This window comes from Mesoplodon densirostris, chromosome 11 (genome assembly GCF_025265405.1).
Source record: "Mesoplodon densirostris isolate mMesDen1 chromosome 11, mMesDen1 primary haplotype, whole genome shotgun sequence".
Taxonomy (NCBI): domain Eukaryota; kingdom Metazoa; phylum Chordata; class Mammalia; order Artiodactyla; family Ziphiidae; genus Mesoplodon; species Mesoplodon densirostris.
In genome coordinates, this window is record NC_082671.1 from 38,263,250 (window position 1) to 38,288,659 (window position 25,410).

Here is a 25,410-nt window from a genome sequence, read left to right on the forward strand (position 1 = left end):
CTTTGTTTGTGGTACGCGGGCCTCTCACTGTTGTGGCCTCTCCCGTTGCGGAGCACAGGCTCCAGACGCGCAGGCCCAGCGGCCATGGCTCACGGGCCCAGCCGCTCCGCGGCATGTGGGATCTTCCCGGACCGGGGCACGAACCCGTGTCCTCTGCATCAGCAGGCGGACTCTCAACCACTGCGCCACCAGGGAGGCCCTCCTTTAAAATTTTAAGAAAGTTTAACTGATCAACAGCCTTGTATCCGAGGTCTAACTAAGATCCAATTAGCCATGGTCAGGGCACAGGGTCAAGCTATGTATAGAATTATCCTTTCCAGTGCTAAATGAGGCAGCTCAGGGAGCCTCTCTGCAGGCTAGCCATTACTCTCAGTATGGAAGTAATTTGTTTAAAAAGAGAGAGAGAGGTACAACTGTGCACATGGATATATCCTTTCAGTCTCTGAAATACTCTGGAGAGCTCTAAGATTTACAGTTAGTAGTTGAAAAAACACGGGGTGCTTATTAAAGTAGCAGATTCTCAGGGCCTAGTATTAGCTTTGGCGTGGGGCAAGATTTTTAAATCCTCCTTTTAAAAATCAGCACCTCCAGTAGTTCTGGAGGTGGTCCATAAAGAGACAGAGTAATAACTTCATTTTTGTCTTGAAATCTCTTCCAATAGATCTTAAAACACTGCCCTTTCCCAACTATTAGCTTCATAACAACTTTTCCCCCAAGACCTACTGTGCCTCTGCTTGGATCGCCTTACTTGCAAAAGAACAAAAATTTAAAAATCAAGCTGGGGGTGGAAGGTGACACAGGGGACAGGAACATCGTTCAGGCCTCACCCACACCCTACACACTAGCTCGTTACCTTCCTTGAAGCACACGCCCTTCCCCAGCACACACAACTCCTGCAGCAAGTTTATCTGGAAGAAAGGCAATGAGGCTTGGGCTTTTCTGAAGGCTGATAGCCAGGTTCCTCGATTTCTAAGGCTGCGGTGTATTCTCAGATAAGCATCTTTTATTGATAAGGCATTCAGTGACATGCTTGATTTTACCTAAAAGTCATTGACTTGGAACATCTTCCTTGAGAGATCACACATGCAAGAAAAAACATGTGAAATGTTTGCCATTCTAAAAAGAATCTGAAGACACCATTTGTAGTTTTGAATAAAAGGTTTGAATTTAAGCTATCGCCTCCCACCCACAGAGTAATAATTCAAGGATTCTAACTTTTGGCAAGACACCTCAGTGTGCTGCTCCAGAATTACTAGAACTTTAGCAAATTTTATCACACTTGAAAATCAGAAAGCCCTCTCGAGCAGAGCCCCCTAGAATCCCACTTCAGAGAAAAGGAACTGCACAGGGTTTAATTAATCTCCTGTGTCCACACAGGGTGGCTAAATTGAGGGGAGGGTGCACACACCAGGCAAACAACCAGATCTGTGCCACTAAAGACAGAGGCAGGTTCAAGGTAAGCTTCCTTGTTTAGAAAAATCAATACCAACTCTCCTGGTTAAAGGAACTCCCTCCCTGGGAATTCCCTGGTGGTCCAGTGGTTAGGACTCTGCGCTTTCACCACTGAGGACAAGCCAAGCAGTGCAGCCAAAAAAAAAAAAAAAAAAAGGAACTCTCTCCCAAACACAAAGCCAAAATCCAACTTCTCTTGAAACATACAAAGAATCCTGATGTTTTGTTTGTTTGTTTGTTTGCAAACATTTTCAAATGCCAATACTCACCTTTCTCAGAAAGGAGAAAAGAGGAGCTTTTGGAGTTCAGCTGCCACCAAGTGAGTCACAAGTGACTTTGGAAACTAAGATGAAAAGGTCTGTCCTCTACCTGGTCATTCTCACCTTACAGAATTAAAGGGAAAGATCTGTCAAAAAACCAAAATGAAACCAAAATCACCAACCCCCCCAAAAAACAAAAACCAACAAAACTTAAAAAACCCAGTGGTGGGATGGATTGGGAGACTGAGATTGACATATATACACTACTATGTATAAAATAGATAACTAATGAGAACAGACTGTTAGCACAGGGAACTCTCCTCAATGCTCTGTTGTGACCTAAGTGGGAAGGACATCCAAGGAAGAGGTGATACATGTATACATGTGGCTGATTCACTTTGCTGTACAGCAGAAACTAACACAAAGCAGAAACTAACACAACATTGTAAAGCAACTATACTCCAATTAAAAAACAAACTAACCCTGCAGATGGAGTTAATACATCTTACCTCACAGTTATTTAACCTGCCCACTCCTTTCCACCACCAACCCCCCCACCCCATTTCTCCCCCCATCCTTATACAAAGCTGCTTTCTTAATTTAGCACTTAATTAAGCAAGTAGTGATTCACACCAGACAGGTGTATACTTTCAAGACTTTGAATACTTAGTTTCCCATGTTTCTTTGGAGAGGACCATCCTTGATGAGGGAGTAAAACTCCAGCGTTTTTAAGTATTTGGTGGCTCCTGGGAACTGTGACTTCTCCCTGAAGCTATTATTCTGGTGGTTCCAGGGAATTATTTTACTAATTACAGTGAGAACATGGGGTTTGGTTACCTGCTCTGTCCGTTTCTTGCACACAACAGAACCTGTAAACAAAAGCACAGGTAGGCGTCTCCTACCTAACTTAGTATAATCACTTAAGTGGAATGCTAAATGAACAGCAACAACAAAACGATGATAGAGCGCTCTGACATCAAGCCACAAACCCCAGCTGTGCCTAAAGAGGCCTGCTTCCAGATGAACTGCCCATTCGAGGCATCCTAATGGGCCCTTCACAGGTAGTTTTACTGAAAAACTCGGTAGAGCGTATAGGAAAAGCCAGTGGACAGGCAGGGCAGCTCTGCCACTCACTCCCAGAGGGGCCGCGGGCAAGTTGCTGGACCTCAATGCGTTTGTTTCCTCATCTGTAAAATGGGCATGTTGACAATACCTATCTCGTGGGAGAGAAAATGAGTTAATACATATTAAAGCTTTTCAGAATAATGCCTGGCACATGGTCTACGCTGTGTTTGAACTTGCTATTATAGTACAGAAGGTCCCAACTTAATGATGGTTTGACTTACAGTTTTTCGACTTTACGATGATGTGAAAGTGATACGCATTCAGTAGAAAACGTACTTGGATCTTTTTTTTTTTACTTTATTTATTTTTACTTTTGGCTGCGTTGGGTCCTCGTTGCTGCGCGTGGGCTTTTCTCTAGTTGCGGCGAGTGAGGGCTACTCTTCATTGCAGTGTGCGGGCTTCTCATTGGGTGGCTTCTCTTGTTGTAGAGCACGGGCTCTAGGCGTGCAGGCTTCAGTAGTTGTGGCACTCGGGCTCATCAGTTGTGGCTCACGGGCTCTAGAGCGCAGGCCCAGTAGTTGTGGCGCACAGGCTTAGTTGCTCCGCGGCATGTAGGATCTTCCCAGACCAGGGCTCGAACCTGTGTCCCCTACATTGGCAGGCGGATTCTTAACCACTGTGCCACCAGGGAAGCCCCTGTACTTGGATTTTGAATTGTGATCTTTTCTCGGGCTAGTGATATTTTTTGTTTACGAGGGTAAACAACCAATATACTTAGAACCATTCTGTACTCAGAGAACCATTCACTTTCAGGACAGTATTCAGTACATTACATGAGATATTCTAATAAAATAGGCTTTGTGTCAGATGATTTTGCCCAACTGTAGGCTAATGTATGTGTTCTGGGAAGGTTTAAGGTAAGCTAGGCAGAACGATGACTTTCGGTAGGTTAGGTGGATGGAATGCACTTTTGACTTTACGATATTTCCAACTTACAATGGGTTTATTAGAACATAACCCCACTGTAGATTAATGAAGATCTGTATAGAGGCTCTCCCCCTTCTTTCAAAAACACAAAACTCGTAATCAGGATCACCTGACAGAGTCCCAAAACAGTGTACAATTCTTGAGAACTAATTTTGCAACCTAAGAATATTCATTTAAACTATTATCAACAGGTAACAAGTTCCTAGGGCAGGAAGCTAACTCCCTTTAAGGGATAAAAATTCCAAAACACTCCCACTGCACCTTGGGTAGTAACCCAGGCCAAACTTCCAAACGAGATTCTTCTGGATATTCTGGTGAAAAAGATCTATATTGAGCCATCATTTCTATCATAATATTTCCACTTACAAAGCAGCTATGGTACTTGAAATACTTTCCTCCTTACCGATTCACCAGTGCCTCTAGGGGGCAGTGCAGTAGTAAGAACACTTGTACCTTCTGGGGGCAGTGCAGTAGTAAAAACAAACACTTGCACCTGCTTCACCAGTGCCTCTAGGGGGCAGTGCAGTAGTAAAAACAAACACTTGCACCTGCTTCACCAGTGCCTCTAGGGGGCAGTGCAGTAGTAAAAACAAACACTTGCACCTGCTTCACCGGTGCCTCTAGGGGGCAGTGCAGTAGTAAGAACACTTGCCTCCAGCAGGCTTGGAAGCCTAAGAGGAGAAGCAGTTGTGCATCCATCCCATGTGAGACAGTCACACTGACCCCAAAAAAGATACTTTAATGTTAAAAGTGGTCTATTTTAAGGGTAGGAGGCTTCTGGGCAGGAATGGGTGGTGAAGGAAGAGGCTAAGAGACAATGTTCTATTTTGGTAGTGGTCACAGGGCAGCCACTTTATAATAATTTCTAACCTATTCACATGCTTTATAAACTTGTAAATATATGTATATTTCACAAAACAATTGTTTTAGGAATGTGTTGTATGGGCAGACACTCACCTCTGGTTATTCTCCCCAGAGGACAAGGCAAAGGAAAAAATGACATTTGGGAGAACAAATGTGTCCCGTTCAAACCTAGTGAAAGTTGTCATATTCCAGCCCGTGTCCCCAAGTATCTGCAAAAGCAGCTCCTCCCACCCCTGTGACCTTCTTTTATCTGGCATATAACCATAAATAAAAACACACAAACATCAACTAACAACTTCAACTTTTAATAATGGAAACGATTTGCCATACCAGAAACAATTTTAGGGAAGAAAACTCTTCCCCATAAAAATAAACTCATCAAAATTATAAATATTATAATTTTTTTACTTCTGCGATTTAAAATGCTCCCCTGCAATACTACCGCTTCATTTAACCTCGTTCCTGTACCATCACATATTGAAGAGAAAACAGTATTACAGCAAAGCTTAGATAGTTTAATTTAACATAAGAATTTGTACAATGATTTTTAAAAATCTTTGGCCGCAGTGGCCTTTTACACATTAAAAATGCTGCTGCAGTCACCAGTGTTTGGGAGAGACCGTCGGTCTTCAAGAACTATGAACCGACAGAATTTCAACACAGTAAGTTTTCCAAATTGCAACTTGTAGTGCACATGACAATGAGCAAGGTCCTGGATAATACAGACGAGGATGCCTAATTTAGACAATCTACTTCAAGTAAAAAAAAAAAATATTTCACAGATACCCATCATCTACTACTTTAAGGTTCTAACAGTGTCTTCATCTGAGAAACAAAGGCTTCACAAAATATGAACTTACTGGGATGGGTAATTAAAAGACCAGGTGGTCGATAACAGTATACTCACACCCAAGCCATCATCTGAATAGTAAAACCAGTATGAAAATCATGAAGGCGTTCCCTGAACAATGAAGGTAAAAGCGCTGGATGACAATGTCACTAAAACCTCACTGATGCACTAAAAAGAACTTACATGCAAAATTAAACAAGATGTGCCATACATATTTTATAGCTATTTCTACTTTTTTTTTCTTTCCAACTTTCCTTAAAAAGCTTAGGAAGATATGATTGTCTCAGTACGTGTGTGGCACAGTAGAAGCGACACAGCAAGACGGGTGTTCTCTGAAAAGTCAGAAGAGCCACCAAGAAGAGAACAGAAATGCAATAAAAAAAAAAAAAAGGCACAGTTCACTTAAGAGGCAAAGAACTGAAGCACCTTGGAATTTCAAAAAGAATCCATTAGGTGTCACCAAAGTGTTAACAATTCCTTGGGAATTTATAAACAAACAATATCTAGACTAAAAATAGACTGGCACAGTACACCTTTCCTGTTGTTTTCAGATTAACTGCTGCGTAAAATGAGGTTATTAACCTGCTTTAAGGAAGGCTCTTATTGCACATGCATTTCTTTGGTTTGCAGGAACATGCACTTCTGTTAAAATGTTTCCATAAAGAACCCCCGCTCCTGTGTGGTCCGCTGGGGGTGGACACTGCCCGCCGCCTTACAGCCAGGTCACCCTTTGGAACTGAGGGTCTGACTGTCCTGGGTCTTTAATCCATACCCCTGTTCTACATTATGTAAGATCGCACTTCTATTGAGAAGACAAAGGGAGAAGGGAAAGCAGGGAGGAGAGGGAAGGAGGAAGAAGGGAGGGAAACCGAGGGGGGGGGGGGGACTGTCACAACTACACTGGGAGCTCCTCACCTGACAAATCCCCCGGACGCTAACAGTCAGGGCAATTGCCTCCTCCCCAAACTCCTTTTCCACTTTGAAAAGGACCTCGGGGGAGAACTGTCACTTTACAGGAGTCACAGCACATGCTCACTGCCCCATCGGCCCAGAGAAGCTGCACCAATCAGACCCCGGGAAGGAAGGCAGAATGGGCGCTGGCCCACCGAGAGGGCAGCTCCGTCCCCCTGTTTGAAAGATCCACCTGCCTTCTCTGGTCAGCTGCAGTTAGTCCCTCCTTCTGGTCCAACTCCTACTTTCTTTGGTTCTGCTCCCACATTGTACTCACTCACATTGTCAAGCAATAGGACAATGCATTTCATGTCTCTAAACTGAAACTTTCAACTCGTCTACAAGCAAATTCACCTTCTCCTCTACCATCCACTTGCCCAAAACACCTCCTGTCAGGGCTCCCCACTTCCACCCCACCTTGTTCCACACTTGCCCTTTACTTTCTTTGTCAGACTCCTCCAACATCCTTCACCAATTCCTCAGAGTTCCTAGCTTCCTGTGCCCTTCAATTCACATGGATCGTTTCCTGTGACATTTCAAAGAAAAAACAAGTAACAGACAGGTAGTTTCAACATAAGACAAGTATTCAGATAGATTCCTCGTTAAGCTTTTAAAAAATCATTTGCACAACCTTAAGCTTAACATCATCATCACATACTTAAAATAACTAAAACAAAATAAGAGAAAAGGGGAAAAAAAACCCAGAGTCCATGCTTCAAAACACTCTAGAATGCTCCAGATGAGACTACAGGTTCACAGCTTGCCGAGAGGTAACACCGCAGTGCCTTAACAGAACAAGCTTGCAGAATCCCTTACAGAGGATGCCCAAGGTGCAGGATGCTGCGTGACCGGTTTGGGGAACTAGATCTAGAGATTTTTAAAGGGGAAAGGCCCTAGCATCACGGGGCAAGAGAACCGCCCTCCGACAAGAGACACACTGGCTGCTGGTTTGCACGCAGGTCCCGCACTGTCCCCAAGGGGCAGGGAGCCCCACGCTTTACCCGGGTTTCCAGGCCTCACTGAGGGCTTCTTCCAGCTTGTGTCTGTAGGCCGCATAGCGCTCCTTCAGGTTCTGTAGCTGTTCATCTTCTTCCTTATCCAAGATCCGCAAGAAATTCTGTAGCTCTGGCAGGCTGAAGGCTTCCCACTGGGAGAGAACACAAATATGAAAAAACGCCAGGTGTTTAATTCAGCATCACGACTTAGGAATGCGGACGCGAGCACAGGGAGGTGTGGTTGCCCTCCCCTCCCGAGGCACACTGCCCAGCACTGCCCGGCCCTCTCAGAAGTCCTGGTGGACAAGAGCTGAGCCTCCAGACCAGACCTCCACGCCCTCCACTCCCTGCTCAGCTCACCCCCATCGCCCTCTGCCCCCCTCCTCCCAGCTTCCTCCAACAGGGCTCTAAGACCAAAGTCCTCCTTATCCCTAAGTCCATTAGACACTCTGACCCCCAGAGGCATGGGAGAGAACTCCACACTTCCTCCACCTTCCCTCTACGGGGGGCCCTCACTGTCACTGCCTTCCTTCCCATCAATCTCACCACCTCCTAGGCAGCTCTCCCTAGGGCTGTCCACTGCCATCTTCTCCTCCATCCCTGGGACAGCCTCCCAGCTCCACCGAACAGCCAGCCTGAATATGAATACTCTCTGTAAAATGCCAATCTAAGCATGACCCTCCCCTGCTTGGAATCATTCAATGGCTTCCCTTGGTTGTTTCTGCTAAGTCTGAAAGACCCTCCCCTCTCCAGCCCCATCTCTCTCGCTGTGCCCCTCACTCATTACCTGACATGGCTTTGCACATGTTCTCCCTTCCTCCACTTCGCCTGGCGAACTCCTTCTCAACCTTCAAGTCCCAGCTTAAATGCCACTTTCTCTAAGAAGCCTGCCATGATTTCCTCCCCTTCTCTCCCAGCCAGGATTAAGTCTATTAGAGGCTCTCACTGAGCTCTGGCAGCCTTGAACACAACCTGATCACAAAAGATCTAAAAATTTTTATGATTATTTGCTTAGTATCTCTCTCGCCTACACTGCAGCTATTGTACTTCTCACTATTTGGGCTTTGTCTTTGGCCCTTGAGTTTCTGAGTTCTCTTTCTCTAATAGCAGCTGGTACTTAGCAGGCACAAAATAAATGTTTGTCGGGTTTTTCTTTAAAATTTTTTTAAATTTAAGCAGTAAGTATCAAGAAGGGTATATGGCTTCACCTGGGAGGGTTTTTTTAAATTTTTCAACCTACACGTCCTCCCCGCCCAAAAGGAGGCCCTGGGTCCTGGGCTGAGAATCACTGTCTCGGCCAGGAGCAATTTCTGATGGGGGATTCCCAGGGGTATGAGGTAGGGAAAAGACGAGATAACCTAATACAGGTGCAGAGAGAGGAGACAGAATAAAACCACCAAGTGGGCCAATGACAGAAGGCTCTCAGAGATTGAGTGTGAGCTAGTTATTAAAGAAAATGAGAAGTGAAGCAGGAGAGCAAAACTTTCTACATTAGAATATTCTGTTAATTTAAAAATTAGCATCTTATTTTTCACATAAATTCTTCAAAGTAAAGACATTATAAAATATCATCTCCCTCCCACTCCCTGACAGCTATGGAAAGTTTCTTCCCTCAATTCAGTTAACCTTGAAAACCTGAGAAACAGAACACAATACAGAGGTCAGAACAGCAGTCCGGATCATTAGAACACAATGTAAAGTGAATTTCAAAACTAAGCCAACATAATTCCCTCCCAGACAATGTAGCTCCAACTGCACTAAACTATGTGCAACACTTAGAAACCAGCACCAAGAAAGATAAGACGCTGACTGACAAGACTATGCTGGTGCATCTGGCTTGGGCTTGCAGAGGGAAGGCTGCTATGTGCCAAACTCAGAAGCCAAATTTTAGACTTCTGCACCCAGCTTCCTCCCCAAAATGAGAGTGGATTTTAAAAATTTCAAAACATGAGAATCGAAAGAAGCTTCCAAAATGTCCAAAATCATTGTCTTCCTAAAACTTCCTAGTTAAGTTCCAATTTACACTGACACATAAACATACTCTTTACTAAGCCTGTTTACATACATTTCTAATTTGCAACTCAAAACCGACTTTTCAAGTCTTTAGTCCCACTTTACAGATTTTTAAACTGAGGACTGAAAAGATTAGAACATTTATCCAAGGTCGTGCTCCTAATCTAACAAGAGGAACAGTAGGAAGCAGAGTCTTGGTTTCCTAACTTTTAACCGAGAAACTCTATTCTCACTGCATTACAAAATGTTCTACACGGACAATTCATGCCATTTCCGATTCCAGACAAAAGGTTGAGACCCAGAGCTTGAGAGATTTCTTCAAGTGACACTTGATCTAGAAGGACAGTCTGAAGTGCTTTTTCCTTCAACTGAGTTGACCTAAATACAATCCTCCCTGAAGAGAAAATGGCAAATGATGCACGTAGAAACATAACTTCTTAATCATCTGGGCAAAGAGGAATGAAAGATTCTAGAAAGTTAAATGTCTTTTGTAGTAAAGAGATGGCGTTTCCTCTTACTTCCCTTTAGAGCGAAGGAGCCTGGGGGCTTTGGTTAGCAGCAAACATATGGAGAGTGTCGACTTTCAAAGCTCAGCTGGATTAGAGTAATTTGGAGGTAGAGGAGTGAAAATGACTCTCTGGGTGGAGATCAAGTTAAAAAAAATGTATTTCCTCCCACCTCTGAAAATCACAGACCAACATAATGAGTGTTATAAAAGAATTATATTGTAGGCTAACTTTGGGTTCATTTCTGACAACTCAACACACAGGAAGGCACCCTCCCTCCTCAGGACAACCTCTCCTCCCATGACAGGCAGACGGACACACAGGCACACACATTCCCTCTCCCCTCCGCCGCCCCCATCCCATCCTCCTCCGCAATGGTAGAGTCACTTCAGCAGAGCAATAAGACAGGGCCAGCTGGTCTGCAGAGTCCAAAGCAAGAAGGAACAATCACTTACCTCCCCAAATTCATGTTCACGAAGAACAAAACTGAGTGTGTCTGTCCTGGGCCCTGCTACCAAACGCAGAAAGAGTGGATGTTCCCGGTCTGAGAGCTTGCAGGCGTAGACTGGTGAGGAACAAGCGCCATGTCACAGACAGAGCACGACATCATTCCCCAGACCAGCACCCCTCCCCACCCTGCCCCCAGACCAAGGCAACAGTGTTACTACCCTGGCTACCAAGGCACCATCCTCCTCATCTTGTTACCAATAAATAGCCCACAGTGGAATGAATTCCATACTATTTCCATTCTATCTGCATAATAGAAACTGTGCCTTGATTAAAAAGGAAACCATTCTCAAGAATGAATTTAAATGAGGATGGCTCCTCAAAAGGGCTTATGATTAATTCTGCTCCTCCTTTTAGAAAGCAAAATAAACTTTAAAAAAGGATCTGCAAACCCCTTTAAAAACAATTTAAAAAATACCATCCCAAGAACATGAAATCAGAACTTTTGAAGCAAATCTCTCTACAGATTAATTTAGAATTAGCAACCGCAAACGAAGCAGCCCATCCAAACACAAGCTCTGGTGGGTAATATATCAGCAAGATGCTATCACTGTCAGATTATGCAGCTGAAGTCCAGGTGGGCAGGCAAAGAAGCTGGCAGGACAAAATGCCATCAATTGACCTGTATTATTTCAGTACTTCCGGATACAACTGCATTCCATGTGCTGATTTCCCTGTAGATGTAAACTTCCCCCCACTGCTGAGCCTGTGTCCTCTGGAGGACAGGAACCTTACCCTACTCATCTCTGTATTCTGCAGGCCCAGCCCATAATACGGTTTGAAGAAACATGAGCATACTCAGCATCTAGCTGGGTTTCATCCCCAGGCAACCAAAGGATTTTCCCATCATGCCAAGGTGAGTTTATTTTCTGCTCCAGCTGCTATAGGTTCAACCCAGAAAAATTAGGAAAAGCTTAAATGTTCACATATACACACCATTTTCAAATTAGCACTTAGTGAATCCCTGAATCACTTGTTGTCCACCATTCGTATCAATTTCTGTTCAATGATGACCTGACCTGGAATATCTTATTCAGTTTCATGCAGTAATTTAAGATTCTCTTTTGAATCCACTGATTGTGGGTATTAAGTTCAGACAGGCGGACCTCAGATCAAAATGTTATTTGCCCATTGCATGCGCCCCTGGGGGGCCAGGGGGCCAACACGCCCCCGGGGAACACCTAGTGCGAGGCAGGCTAAGGGAAAAGGAGAGCCCAAGGCTGCGCCATTTACATAAGTCTGCAATGTACACTAATATACATGTGCCTCCTGATCCTTGGGTCTCGGGAATGCAAGGCCACCAATCACTCCATGTTCGGATGCACATCCAATGTCGATGTGCTACTGAGAACTTCAAGCTCAGATGCATTCTCTTCTGTCCGAAAGAGAATTAAAACCAAAGTGATGGAAAAAAGAAAAGAAAAAAGGCTATCCTCCTGTGCACATCACAAATCCTCCATAAATACCCATCACATGTGGATACCTCTGGGCTCCTAAGACCCACAACTGTCCAACTGAAAGACACAGAAAGCCAAGAAGCATTAAGCACACACCGTGATCCCCATTTATTCCAGAACCTGGCCCTGGGCCCCGACATAACTGACACACCTGTCACTCCCTTCCACCGATGAGGCCAAAAGACAGAAAGAAAAGCAGGGACCGGGCCTCCCTGGTGGCGCAGTGGTTGGGAGTCCGCCTGCCGATGCAGGGGACACGGGTTCGTGCCCCGGTCCGGGAGGATCCCGCATGCCGCGGAGCGGCTGGGCCCGTGAGCCATGGCCGCTGGGCCTGCGCGTCCGGAGCCTGTGCTCCGCAACGGGAGAGGCCACAACAGTGAGAGGCCCGCGTACCGCAAAAAAAAAAAAAAAAAGCAGGGACCATTTTCATTTTAAGTGTGGCAGGGTACCTTGATCTTCCCTGTGACAACGCTTATAAAGTGCAAACTTGGTAGGGCTCTCGGTCACAAGAAACTTCTTGAGCAGGGCCTCGATCACTTCCCCGACAGTGTTTGTGCTGCTGATGTGAAGTGTATTCATACAGCCATTGCTACTGGGAGCAAGTTTTCCAGAAGTCTGTGAAGGTTTGCAGAGTTCCATCTGTACTTTAATGAAGCCAGTGTAAATCCCATTTGAATTCTGAAGCAGGAATAAAAACACACACATTAGCTGGGCATTTTAGGGAAGGAGCATATCAAAACAACAACAAAAAAGGAAGGTGAAACACTCCTTCTCTTGTTCTTTTCTTTTTCAGCTCTGTGGCAGAACCTCACTCAAGACTGCCCCTCAGGGAATGACCTCGGGGGAGGTTAACACACTCCAGGAAAGTGCTTCCAGAGGCAAGGTCTGCAGGGCAGATGTGGGGACCAAAGTCCAGGACTCATGCCACTGAAGCTACATGTGAAAGGTCAGGGTCCACGGGTGAGGTTACAATCCCCTGGCACAGATGCTGGCCAAACCACAAGGCTTATTAAAGCTTGGGGATATGTCCAGGCTAACTGCACAAAGGAAACAACATCAAAGGATGACCAGCTATTACACAGAAAAAGAAAGTCACAATTAGGACTTTGAAATACTCACGTAACAAGGAGCAGACGGGAAGAAAACAAGCTAGTTTCATTCCTAGTGGTACCAGAGATTACCAATTTTGCTTAACCTATTTTATATAGCATGGGATCTGCCACAGCATGGGATACATGATGAGGCATTTCAGACACCTCAAGCAGCAACATTTTTAAAACAAATTCAAGTTATGATGTGAACTACAGACATTATAATACAAGCACTTGTCTTTTTTTTGGTGGGGGGCGGTGTGGGGAGGCCAGGCCACACAGCATGCAGAATCCTAGTTCCCCAACCAGGGATAGAACCCATGCCCCCTGCAATGGAAGCACAGAGTCCTAACCACTGGACAGGCAGGGAGTTCCCAAGCACTTGTCTTTTTTGATTTAACATGGTATTGATGTCCTTCTATATATAAGTATGTTTTTAACAGCTTTATTGAGGTACAATTTTTCCATACAAAAAACTGCACATATTTAATATACACAATTTGATGAGTTTAGCACTTGTCTTAACTGATGTAGAATTATTATTTCTTAGTTGCTAAAAATAGTTATAATAGTCTGGTCTTCACTTTTAACTTTTAGTATGTTTAGGTAAAAAACACTGTAATGTTTGATTTAAACAAATCTTCAGGTGTTATAAATAAATGACAGTTAACACAGAACATGAAAAATCTCCTTTATAGGCCATTATTTTTCTTCCTTTCCACAAGGTCAATTTATAATACTAATTCACTCATTCATTCTTGTGGAAAGTATTATACAACACTTCACATTTTTTTTTTAATCTTTGAAGCGACATGGAAACTTGCATCTGTTTTAATCTCCAAGGGGAAGAGGAGGGATGTGGAATTTTTCTGCCTTGATAAAAACCGTGTTTGAAGAAGGAGAAGTATGACTGCTAGAATAATGAGGAATAATCTTGAGATCATCCGCTGTCTCCCCTTTTTGGTGGAGTCCCCCTAGGGAGGGATCCTTTATCACAAGGGTTTATATTTAAAAGCTCCTCCCCAAGGGTCAGAGAATTCAGTAGGGCCTGTTCTAACCGGTCGCCCTGTCCTTTGCTGAACTCTGTCAGTTCACAGTCAATAGACTGCCAGGCAGGGGTCCAAGGGCCCTGGACACTGGCACCGAGGGATGGCAGGGGCCTCGAGGAAAGTCATCAAGTGGATGGGCGAGGCCAGACCAGTTAGAGGAACGTGCATCTGGCTCTGCCTTGGGTCCCCTTTCTTCGTCACTAAGCCTGTGCTTCTCCCTCCTACACCCTTGCTCCCCACCGAGATTCTAACAGTATCGGCACAAAGTTGCAGGAGCCTGAAACAACAGTGTAGAAAGCTGAGTATTACATACTCCATAATACACATTTTTCTCCAGCTGAGAAAAATCCGAGCTCAATTAGATCCCAATCCACGGGCACAAGATCCTTTTCCTGACACTTCCAAATTTATTTACACAAGATAAAACTTATCTAAGGCCTTATTAGAATCTGAGTTACTGCCCATGTGTTAAACAGGCAAGGGATTACACTCAGTGTTAAAAATCCTTTGGGGGTCATAACGTGTTTTAAAATAAAATTTTAGGAAGTGCTGATTGATTTTGAGATAAAGCTACTTCAAAATACAGCTTTCATTTGAAAGATGCAGAAATATCCCATTCTCCGGTCCTGTATACCTTGACCATTAAGGTTCTGCAAGTATGATTCAGAGATTTTAAAACATACAGACTGTAGTAGCAACAACTTATAGTTGTCTTTCAACACGTGTCAACCTAAACAGTATTATTAGTATGGGTGCTCACCAAGGTCATCTTCAACTTGTCTGTGACTGCTAAGTTGTATTTATGAACTTTCTCTTTGATTTCCTCTTTGCTGAGGTAATTGTGGGTTTCCTTATCTTTCTCCACATCCTAGAAGAAAAATAAGCCAAGTCACACATGAGCAATCACAGAAAAAAATGCAGATAAGCCAGGATTCTTTTCACATTCCATATAACAACAACTACGGAGCACTTTACCTTGACACACACACACACACACACGCAAATCCTATGAACTTTATGATCTGTATAGCTTTACGATCTTTACCAGCAAAAAGTATGGTAGTTAATAAGTGTTAAACTGGCACTAATCACTGACCTGACCACAACTACCAAGAAGGTCATTTAATCTTCCAAGCAAATCCTCATGCCAAGATAGAAGTAACCAGACTTCCTGGACCCACCCACTCTAATCCCCTGCCCCTCCCAGTCTCACCCCACCCTTGCCTCCCCCCACACTCTGCAGGGGAAGATTTTAGTTAAATCCTCTCATCACTGTGAAACATTCATTAACTGTCTTTGTCTAAAGAGCTCAACCAGTGCATGACATCATGCGATGGCTAATATAAAATCACTGATGGCCACACTCCAGAATCTGTTGGCCCCATGAAGTCCAGTATACCAGGCACCTGACTTATATTACATTTATTTATCCCAACAACTTAACCAAGTCGGCATTTTTACTAGATGAGATCAAGTTCTAAGAAGTAAATCAACCTACTAATAAAAACTTAACTGCTCTGCAGAAGGGCTGGAGCTTACCTGAAAAACCTGATTCCAAAGCCCACCAACCCTCAGTAACTCCAAGTACTTCCATATGGGATCCCCATTTAATCCTCACTAATTAGCATCCCCTTGTTACAGACAGGGACACTGAGACTCACAGAGTTCAAGTGGCTTGCCGGGGACAACCCTACTAGTTAAGAGACCAAGCTCAATTTTAATCCAGGTCCTCTATGTTGTTTCCACTAAATCGAATAGATCCCCACCATTCCCGTGTGGGTGTTTGAAAACGTAAAGGAAAGGCCTGCATAATCAGATTCAAACCTGAGAAGCAACTCAAAAAAGATGAAGGGTCCTAACAATCTTCAGGACAGAGAGGAAGAACAGTAAGATCGGATGATTTCTCCCCCAACCTCTTCTCCAGCCAGATAATCACCCCAACCTCACAGCTGGAAGTTATCCAAGCAGGTGTTTGCTCCCACCTACGCACTGTGAGCTACTGTGATAGATACACATGGAACGGCCACAACAGAAACTGCAGGAGAGCTTTAAGGGTATAAAATCCATTCAGGTCTCAAGTTCCTGGATTGGAGACCCCGAAAGGGGTGTGCTGACTACAAGTCATCTCAGTAACTTTTCGATTCCAGACCTGTCCTAGTGTGGGCTGAGGGGTCAGTGTTGGGGGGACGGCATGGTCACGGCCCAGCTTCAGGAGCAAGCCTCGAAGTCCCTTGGGAGCATTCTATCTACCAATGTAAAACCCCAGTGCAGGGCTTCCCTGGTGGCGCAGTGGTTGAGAGTCCACCTGCCGATGCAGGGGATACAGGTTCGTGCCCCGGTCCGGGAAGATCCCACATGCCGCAGAGAGGCTGGGCCTGTGAGCCATGGCCGGTGAGCCTGCAAGTCCAGAGCCTGTGCTCCGCAACGGGAGAGGCCACAACAGTGAGAGGCCCATGTACCTCAACAAAAAAAAAAAAAAAAAAAGAAAAAAGAAAAAAAAAACCAATGCAGTCTTATTTTTGGTGTCAGTGGTTAGGGGGAGAAAAAGCCGTAGATTAAAATAACTTTTCAGAAGCTTCCATGACTATTTCCAACGTGTCTCTCACATTTCTCTGCTGGCCCTGACCCTTCCAATCCACAATTAGGCAGCTACAGGCCATAGCTAAAGTAGAAAATGAGACAGTCTCTGTTTCAACATTCATTTTTCACTATGAACTGTCCAAAGACTCTTCAAAGCATATCCTAAAAAGTATACAGTAAGAGGGGGGAGGGATAAATTAGGAATTTGGGATTAAGAGATACACACTACTATATATAAAATAGATAAACAACAAGGACCTACTGTATAGCACAGGGAACTATATTCAATAGCTTCTAACAATTTATAATGGAAAAGAACCTGAAAAAGAATATATGTATCTGGGGACTTCCCTGGTGGTCCAGTGGTAAAGAATCCGCCTTCCAATGCAGGGGACGCGGGTTCGATCCCAGGTCGGGGAACTAAGATCCCACATGCCGTGGGGTAACTAAACCCACGCGCCTCAATGAGAGAGCCCACATGCTGCAACCCACAGAGCCCATGCACGCTGGAGCCTGTGCACCACAACCAGAGAAAACCCGCACACCACAACTAGAGAGAAGCCCAAGCAGATCGTGTGCCGTAACGAAAAGATCCCACAAGGCTCAACAAAGATCCCGTGTCCCGCAACTAAGACCCGATGCAGCCAAAAAAAAAGGAAAATAAATTTAAAAATATATATATCTATAGATGTATCTATAGATATATATATATATAAAACCGAATCACTTTGCTGTACACCTGAAACATAGTAAATCAACTACATTTCAATTTAAAAAAAGAAAATAATTATAAAACAAAAAAAATTTTTTAAGACCAAAAAAAGTATACAATAAGAGATTTTCCATTTCATGGGGGTGGGATGTGATGATGGCAGGGCAAAGGGTGCTGGGAAAGTGCCGCATTCCAGCCAGACCTGGGCCTAGTCTGGGTCTATCACTGACTAATCCTGTGCCCTGGGCTACTAACCTGTCTGCATCTCCTCCCTTGTTTCCTATCAAATAAAGGGACTGGAGTAGACATCTCCAAGGTGCTTCCTGCTTGCAGAGATTTGCTTCCCCAGTGTGACCAATGGGACAAGATGATTCCACTCAAGTAATCGAGGAAACCAAAGGCTCACCATTAAAAATATATACAACAGCAAATTACATGAATATTGTAGCATAGATACACCCTAGGGGCTTACTACTTAAAGAAGAAGGAAGAAGTCTAAGAATGAAGAGACGGAGAAGGGGTGATGGGAGTGATTAAGAGCAAAGGGCAGGGTGGTCAAGTTATCTTGGTCAGTTTTTTGTTTTTCATTTTTAAATGTCTGTTCAATTTATTTGCCCCTTTTTTTTTCTTTTGGCCACGCCACAAGGCTTTCAGGATCTCAGTTCCACGATCAGGGACTGAACCTGGGCCACAGCGGTGAAAGCGCCAAATCCTAACCATGAGACCACCAGGGAACTGCCCCATTTTGGTGAGTTCTTAATCACAGGTTTTGCTGATGCTACTGGACTTAGCATCCACCCTGAGGCCTCCTCAAGTCAGCCTTCCCAGAAGCTTGAGCAAAGTCAAAGGAGCAAGCCAGTCTGGCAAGAGAAACTTGCTCTGGGTCATCCAAATACAGATAACTGAGACATGCTTGTATAACCACTCTGCTGTCTTCATCAGAGATTAAACCCCAGGAAACTGTAGGAAGCAACGACAGAAAACAGGTGGACCCAAAGATCCCTTCCAAAGCTAAAATCTCACTATTAAAAGTGAGATCAACTGGAAAGCAAATCCCAGAGAAGCAGCTAAAACCTAAAGGGCTATGATCCTGTATTTCTTTTCATCCAAGTATAATTGACTTACAATATTATATTAGTTTCGGGTATACAACATAATGATTCAATATTCTTATACATTAGAAAACAATCACCACTGTATTTTTTTTTGGCCTTGAGTCATAATAACAGGAAAAGAGTCGCTTGCATTATTTCTGATGAGAAATTAGTTGTCTTCTTTTTTCAATTGAGATATAATTACATATAACATTGTATTTGTTTCAGGTGTACAGCATAATTTTATATGTATATAAGAACGATCACCACAGTAAGTTAACACTCATCACCATACATAATTTTTTTTTCTTGTGATGAGAACTTCTAAGATCTACACTCTCTTCTGTGGTCTTGTTTTTGTTTGTTTTTACCGCACCCCGCAGCTTGTGGGATTTTAGTTCCCCAACCAAGGATCGAACCCGTGCCCCCTACAGTGGGAGAGCAGACTCCTAACCACTGGACCGCCAAGGAAGTCACTGTGATCTTGTGTATTTAAGTCAACTGAGGCACCAACTGTACACCAAGGCCACAGATCAAGGCCTCTATTCATTCAGCAAATATTTGCTGAGCAGAGGCTGTGTGCCAGGCCTTGCTCTGCGTGGGGATGTCAGACACCACCTCCTCCCTCATAGCACTTCCTGTCCAGCACAGGTGGAGTATGAGTGAGGAATGTCAAAGAAAAAAGGCTTCCAAGATAACTAAGCACAGTTCCTCTGAGTGAAGGAGTCTGGCAGCAGAGGGAAAGGCACAGGAGTCTCAAGCTCAGGCCCTGGAGCGGAGGACACTGGTTTCTTTTAGTGTCAGGACTGGAGAAAGTCTCCTGATCTGGAAAACGTCTGGATTGTTTGCCACTTTAAAAGAGACCCCCCGGGCTTCCCTGGTGGCGCAGTGGTTGGTTGAGAGTCCGCCTGCTGATGCAGGGGACACGGGTTCGTGCCCCGGTCTGGGAAGATCCCACATGCCGCGGAGCGGCTGGGCCCGTGAGCCATGGCCGCTGGGCCTGCGCATCCAGAGCCTGTGCTCCGTGACGGGAGAGGCCACAGCAGTGAGAGGCCCGCGTAACGCAAAAAAAAAAAAAGAGAGAGAGAGACCCACCCCCCACCTCTTCCTCTCACACAGGGAAGAATCCTGCCTGTCCTCCAAACACAGTGCCTTTGGGAATACGGCTATCTTCGCAGGACGGAACCCAGAAGGGAGGAAGTAGGTACAATGCGTACAGAAGTGAAATCAAGAAGCAGAGGGTTAAAAAAAAACCCGTGTGGTGGGCATGGAACAGAGACAGCGGAGCACAGACGTTCACCTTTAATTGTATGGCGAGGAGAGGAAATGGCACGGGCGCGTGAGTCTGTGAATGCACCCATTATTGTTCTTGGCAGCCGAGGAGGGTATGATGCCACGGCTGGGAGTGTTTGTTTGGGAAGTCACAGGTCATCTTTTTTTTATAAGCCACTTTTCTTTTACATTCCCCAAACCCTCCAGTTTCTCAGAGGGAGAGTTCTTCCATGCAAAATTATAAACCCTAGACTCTTCTCTCATGTTTACATCTAGCAAGCAAGCCCTGGACGGCTGCTCTCGGGTTTGCCTCAGTTCCTGGGTGGGGTCACATCACTGTATTTACACCGGTGACCTTTCATAAAGGACACGCCCTACCTCGCAGACACACAGGAATCCCAAGCACTGTGGCCCCGCCCTAGGCTAGAGCAGATTGTGAATCAAGACTGTCCAAGAATATACAGACCCCTACAAACTTGGACAAAGGGTCTGGACACTGTTTATACCCTTCTTGCTAACTTTTCTGTAATTTTGAAATAATATCAAAATTAAAAGTTTTTCCTTCCAGTTTTATTGAGATATAATTGACAGACAGGACTATATAAAATAATTTAAGTTAAAAATGCAACAATAGGGCTTCCCTGGTGGCGCAGTGGTTGAGAGTCCGCCTGCCGATGCAGGGGACACGGGTTCGTGCCCCGGTCCAGGAAGATCCCACATGCAGCGGAGCGGCTGGGCCCGTGAGCCATGGCCGCTGAGCCTGCGCGTCCGGAGCCTGTGCTCCGCAACGGGAGAGGCCACAATAGTGAGAGGCCCGCGTACTGCCAAAAAAAAAAAAAAAAAAGCAACAATAGGGCTTTCCTGGTGGCGCAGTGGTTGAGAGTTCGCCAGCCGATGCAGGGGACATGGGTTCGTGTCCCGGTCCAGGAAGATCCCACATGCAGCGGAGCGGCTGGGCCCGTGAGCCATGGCCGCTGAGCCTGCGCGTCCGGAGCCTGTGCTCCGCAACGGGAGAGGCCACAACAGTGAGAGGACTGTGTACCGCAAAAAAAAAAAAAAAAAGCAACAATAAAAATAAACCTAACAAATATAAAGCATCTGAGAGTAACTATGTGCGAGAGAAAGAGGGAGAGCGAGAAGGTGAATATGGCCCTGCTGCTCCCTCTGTTTGAGGCTGGTGAAGGTTCTGTGGTCTACCGCTTGGGCATACTTAGGTCTGAATCACAGCTCTGCCACGTTCTGGCTGTGTGACCATAGGCAAGTTATTTAACCTCTCTGAGTCCCGGTTTTCTTATCTCTTTAGAATGTGAAAAGCAATATGGACTTTATAGAACTGTTATGAAAATATAACTCATTTATTATCAACAACTATTTATTGCCTGCCTAATGGTGCCCATCTCTGTACCAAGCACTTAAAGCCGGGAGAGACCACCGTGGTCCCTGCCTTTCTGCCTTTTCTTGGCTCACAGTCTAGTCAAGTTTGTCTTACTCTCTGCCCCACCCCCTGGCATGTGTGGGGTTGTTTTGTTTGCATTATAGACCTCTTTAAAAAATAAAACTAGTGACCCTTTTTTAAAAATGCAAATAGCATAGATTCCTTGACTGAGTGGAGGACAATACATGCACTGTGCCCGTGACAGGGGCATGACAGACAATAAGAATGTCATCACCTCCCCACTGGTGGGTCCTGCCGCTCTCATGGGGAGCAGCTCTGACTCCTGGCCAGGTTTGGGGTCCAGCCTGTGTCAGTGGAGAAGGGTGAACTTACCAAGTCAACAGGGGCCTTCTCTAAGTGAGGCTCCATTCCAAATTCATGAATTCCTACTTTTCATCTTCTCTCCAGTTGTAGAAACAGGCAGTCACCTACTCATGTCCCAAATAGACTGGGGTACCCAGTGCAATTACAGATAGAACAAATGCCAGCCTTTTATTGTGTATGGAATAAAACACCAAGCACCTTTCATCCTTAAGACCACACTTCCCTGGACCAGTCAGCCCTGCTGCAAATGGAATTCAGGGATAGCTCAAACGGAATGGAGTCTAGGTAATGACTCCTTCACATGTCTGTCTTCCAGGCTCTGTTCCAACAAAGACATCAAACCAAGTATCGTGTACCTAAACGAAACAGAAAAATCTCTTCTGGGAGAGATCCTTCTACTGCAATCAGGGAGGGACCTACAAGCAAATCAAAGCAGGTTTGCACATAAGCACAGTATGCAACAGTGATTTTCAGGAACTAGTGAGCAAGCCGTTTGGGGGGCTCAAAAGAAACTTTCAGCAAGTCAGGTTAGATGCTCCTGAACTAGATTTTAAAGTGTGATTAGCAGGAAAACACTGTCCTGAGATGTCCTTTAGGTGTGCAAAGTGGAAACCCTGTGATGAATACAGGAAGGGCTGTCACACAGAGCTAAGCTTGCAAAGCCCCAAGAGGGTCTTTTAGGCTGGGCACATGTCTTGCTCAACCCTGATGAATGTGTGCCAAGAAAGGCCACGGGAGACAGCTTCGTATTTACAGTTGATGTCTGTCAGACATTCCTCACTTGTGGTACCACAACCTCTAAGATGTTAAAGTAGGCAGAAGTGGACTTCCTTGGTGGTCCAGTGGTTAAGACTCCATGCTTCCACTACAGGGGGCGTAGGGTCGATCCCTGGTCCAGGAAGTTCCACATGCCGCAAGGAGCAGCCAAAAAAAAAAAAAATCAGAAGCACATTAAAATGCTAAAGCAGAACAAAACAACAACAAAAACAACTTTAAAAAAAGTAGCCAGAGGTGCTGAGGGGACCCAGAAAAGTTTTCCCAGACAAGGGTCGGTATGGCTGATATACATCAGTGCCATCCACCAGCATTATCTGCAATGATGGAAACATTCTATATCTACCCTGTCCAAAAAAGAACTTACCAGCCATACATGGTATCTGAACATTGGAAATGAGGAACTGAGTTTTAAATTTTATTTCATTTTAAATACTTTAAGTGTACATAGCCCCATGCAGCTTGTGGGACTCCAGTGGACAGTGTGAAGCTGTACAGTAATGTGCACAGGTGTCAATGAACAACTAGGAAGGAAAAGCCATAAAGCAAAGTAAAATAATATGTTACAGTAAAAAGACAACTGCTCTAGAGCAAGGAAGAGTCTATTCCTGAAGGAAGGAACCAGAACACTTGTTTCTGGGGTGTTGGGTGTTGCTGTTCTTGACCTTAAAAGAACAGCTTGCTGCTGGCTGCTGTGTTCTCACCGCACCAGGGCTGATCGCAGGACGAGTGCCACGTCTAGAGTCACGCTTATCTTGGTGTCCGGCCACGGCATGCTGATTCATCCTGGCCACTCTCAGGTTGTTCCCCCTGACACACGGGAAGATTTTGTCTTTCTTTCTTTCTTTCTTTTTTTTTTTTTTTTTAAATGGCAGGATATAGAGCTAGGACTCTATTTCCATTTATATGAGGATTCGGGGACTCATCTTGCCCGAATTTAGCTTGTAGGCAACTCTTCTATGCAGCCATCTAAGATGTTCGCTGCTCCAATAGCAAAGAAAAAGGAAGGGAGGGATGTGACAGCCCCCTCACCCTCCTGGGTTCAAGATATGCATCACTCGGGCCTCCCTGGTGGCGCAGTGGTTGAGAGTCCGCCTGCCGATGCAGGGGACACGGGTTCGTGCCCCGGTCTGGGAGGATCCCATGTGCCGCGGAGCGGCTGGGCCCGTGAGCCATGGCCGCTGGGCCTGCGCATCCGGAGCCTGTGCTCCGCAACGGGAGAGGCCACAACAGTGAGAGGCCCGCATACCGCAAAAAGAAAAAAAAAAAAAAAAAAAAAAAAAGATATGCATCACTGTTATCTTGGGGTGGGAAAAGTAAATGGACAAATGGAGGGCAGCTAAGAGGGCAAGGGCAATGCACACAGCACTGTCAACAGCAGGGTGCCCCATGGACGCTAATCCTCCAAGATGTCCTGTGGACAGAAAGGGCTGCCCCCCTTCTCCTCCACTACCTCCCACTGCACTGATTCCCAATGCACTTTAGAATGCTAAAGGCTCTGAGAAATCCTGCAGGTGAGAAACCCGCATAGGGTGCACACAGCAAGGAAACCTGAAGAGAACAGACCTTTAATAATGTTTTAAGTGTGACATTAATTAATTATGAGCAAATGGGTACATTATATAGGTACAGATATTTCTTTTCTCATCAATTATTCACTTAGTGAGTAGATTCTGTATTCATTAAGAATATATTAGCATACCAAACCACCTCTGTTGAACCCAACAATTTTAAACAACCTCTTTGTCCGCAAGGCTACTTGTTAAACAATAACAAAGAGAACGGCAGAAGGGAGTCTAGATGGGTATTTTAGAGGACTTCTAAAAAAAAAAATGGGCCGCAAAAACAACTGGGCAGCAGCCTTATAAGGACGCAATACTGTACTAGCCTTCTCTTACGTGCACTTGTGAAAGAGAGAGATGGAAAGATCAAAGTGTGCCATCTACTGCCTTTAAATTCTCCCAGCCTTACCCCTACCACTGCACCGCCCTACCACTCAGCCCACTTATCTCTCCCCCAAGAGTACCATGTGCTGCCCCCCCACCAGCCCCCCTCACCTTGTGGCCCCACCCAGGAAGCCATCCTAACCACCGCAGCCTCAGGAACCCCTGCACTACCCCATCAATTCAGATTTAGCATCGCAGCGCCTTTTACGGTTTGCTGTTTCCTGTGTTTACTCTTGCCACCCAACAAGTCATGTTCTTTTAAAATCTTTCACTCCCAGAATTGGAACGAGCTGGATGCTGGGAACCTAGGAGGGAGCTCTATCCCTTTTCACCTGATACTGTCTGGTCCCAGAGCCCACAGCTACAAGACTGCATTTAAAACCCGTCCCCTTTTGTATATCTTATCGATCTGCATCGTTTTGTTTGCTTCTCAAAACTGAATGCATCTGCACGGGCACACAAAAGGCCTTTATGGTACCAGATACAAAGTCTGATACGCTTCTGCTATCCATCTGCACCATCAAAGAAGAGAGTCCTTCAAAGCATGCCCCTCGAATACCCCCGCACACCCAGGGCAGGAGAGCCGGCCCAGGCCCAGCATGTTAATAAGATTAATTGCAGTTGTGATACACATTAAAAGCGTTTCATCTGGGCCTTCCATGACCTCACTTTGTAAACCCCCCAGTTACCAGTCTGCCATACCCTATATGGTTGTACTTTTAAAACCGGGTCGCGTGCCAATCGTCAAACAGCCACTCATTTGTTTGGAGCCAGAAAACAAACTTGGAGGTGGACCAGTCTCCCCAGCGTGCCCCCAGCTGGAGGTCCCAACCTCAAGGCATACCAGATTACACTCAGACTTAAAAATCCCAGTTTGACATGTTTTCAAAGGGAGTCAATTAAGATGCTATTCATTTCTGAAAGGTGATACATTTCACAACTGGCTTAAGTTTCTTTAAATTCTAGGCAACAAAGAAAGGAAAGATTATGAAAGGCCTCAGAGCCAAGCACATCCAAATGCCGCTGGATAATTAGAAAAAGAATGTGGCCTGAGGTGAGCCAGAACTCCTGCCCCTGCCCCTCTGCCCCCGGCCCCCTCTGGCCCCCCTCTCTGAGATGTCGGTAAGAAGAGACTCAGGTTTCCAAAGGAAGGCATGGCCTCAAAAACTCAGTTTCCTTGACTATTAAGAGAGCATTGGATAATAGTCCCTTTCAGCAGTAAGTTT

General features: G+C 45.1%; 1 protein-coding gene across 1 annotated transcript in view; it reads right to left on the minus strand.

Moving 5' to 3' along the window:
• Positions 1-4,930: 4,930 nt before the first annotated feature.
• The window catches only part of RASSF3 (Ras association domain family member 3), a 76,059-nt gene continuing 55,579 nt past the window's right edge, over positions 4,931-25,410 (minus strand). The window contains exons 2-6 of the mRNA XM_060113353.1: positions 14,808-14,915; positions 12,357-12,585; positions 10,399-10,508; positions 7,431-7,576; positions 4,931-6,955 (exon numbers count right to left, since the gene is read on the minus strand). Coding sequence (XP_059969336.1) covers positions 6,940-6,955; positions 7,431-7,576; positions 10,399-10,508; positions 12,357-12,585; positions 14,808-14,915 — 609 coding nt within the window. The 3' untranslated portion in view covers positions 4,931-6,939. The remainder of the gene's footprint in view (positions 6,956-7,430; positions 7,577-10,398; positions 10,509-12,356; positions 12,586-14,807; positions 14,916-25,410) is intronic.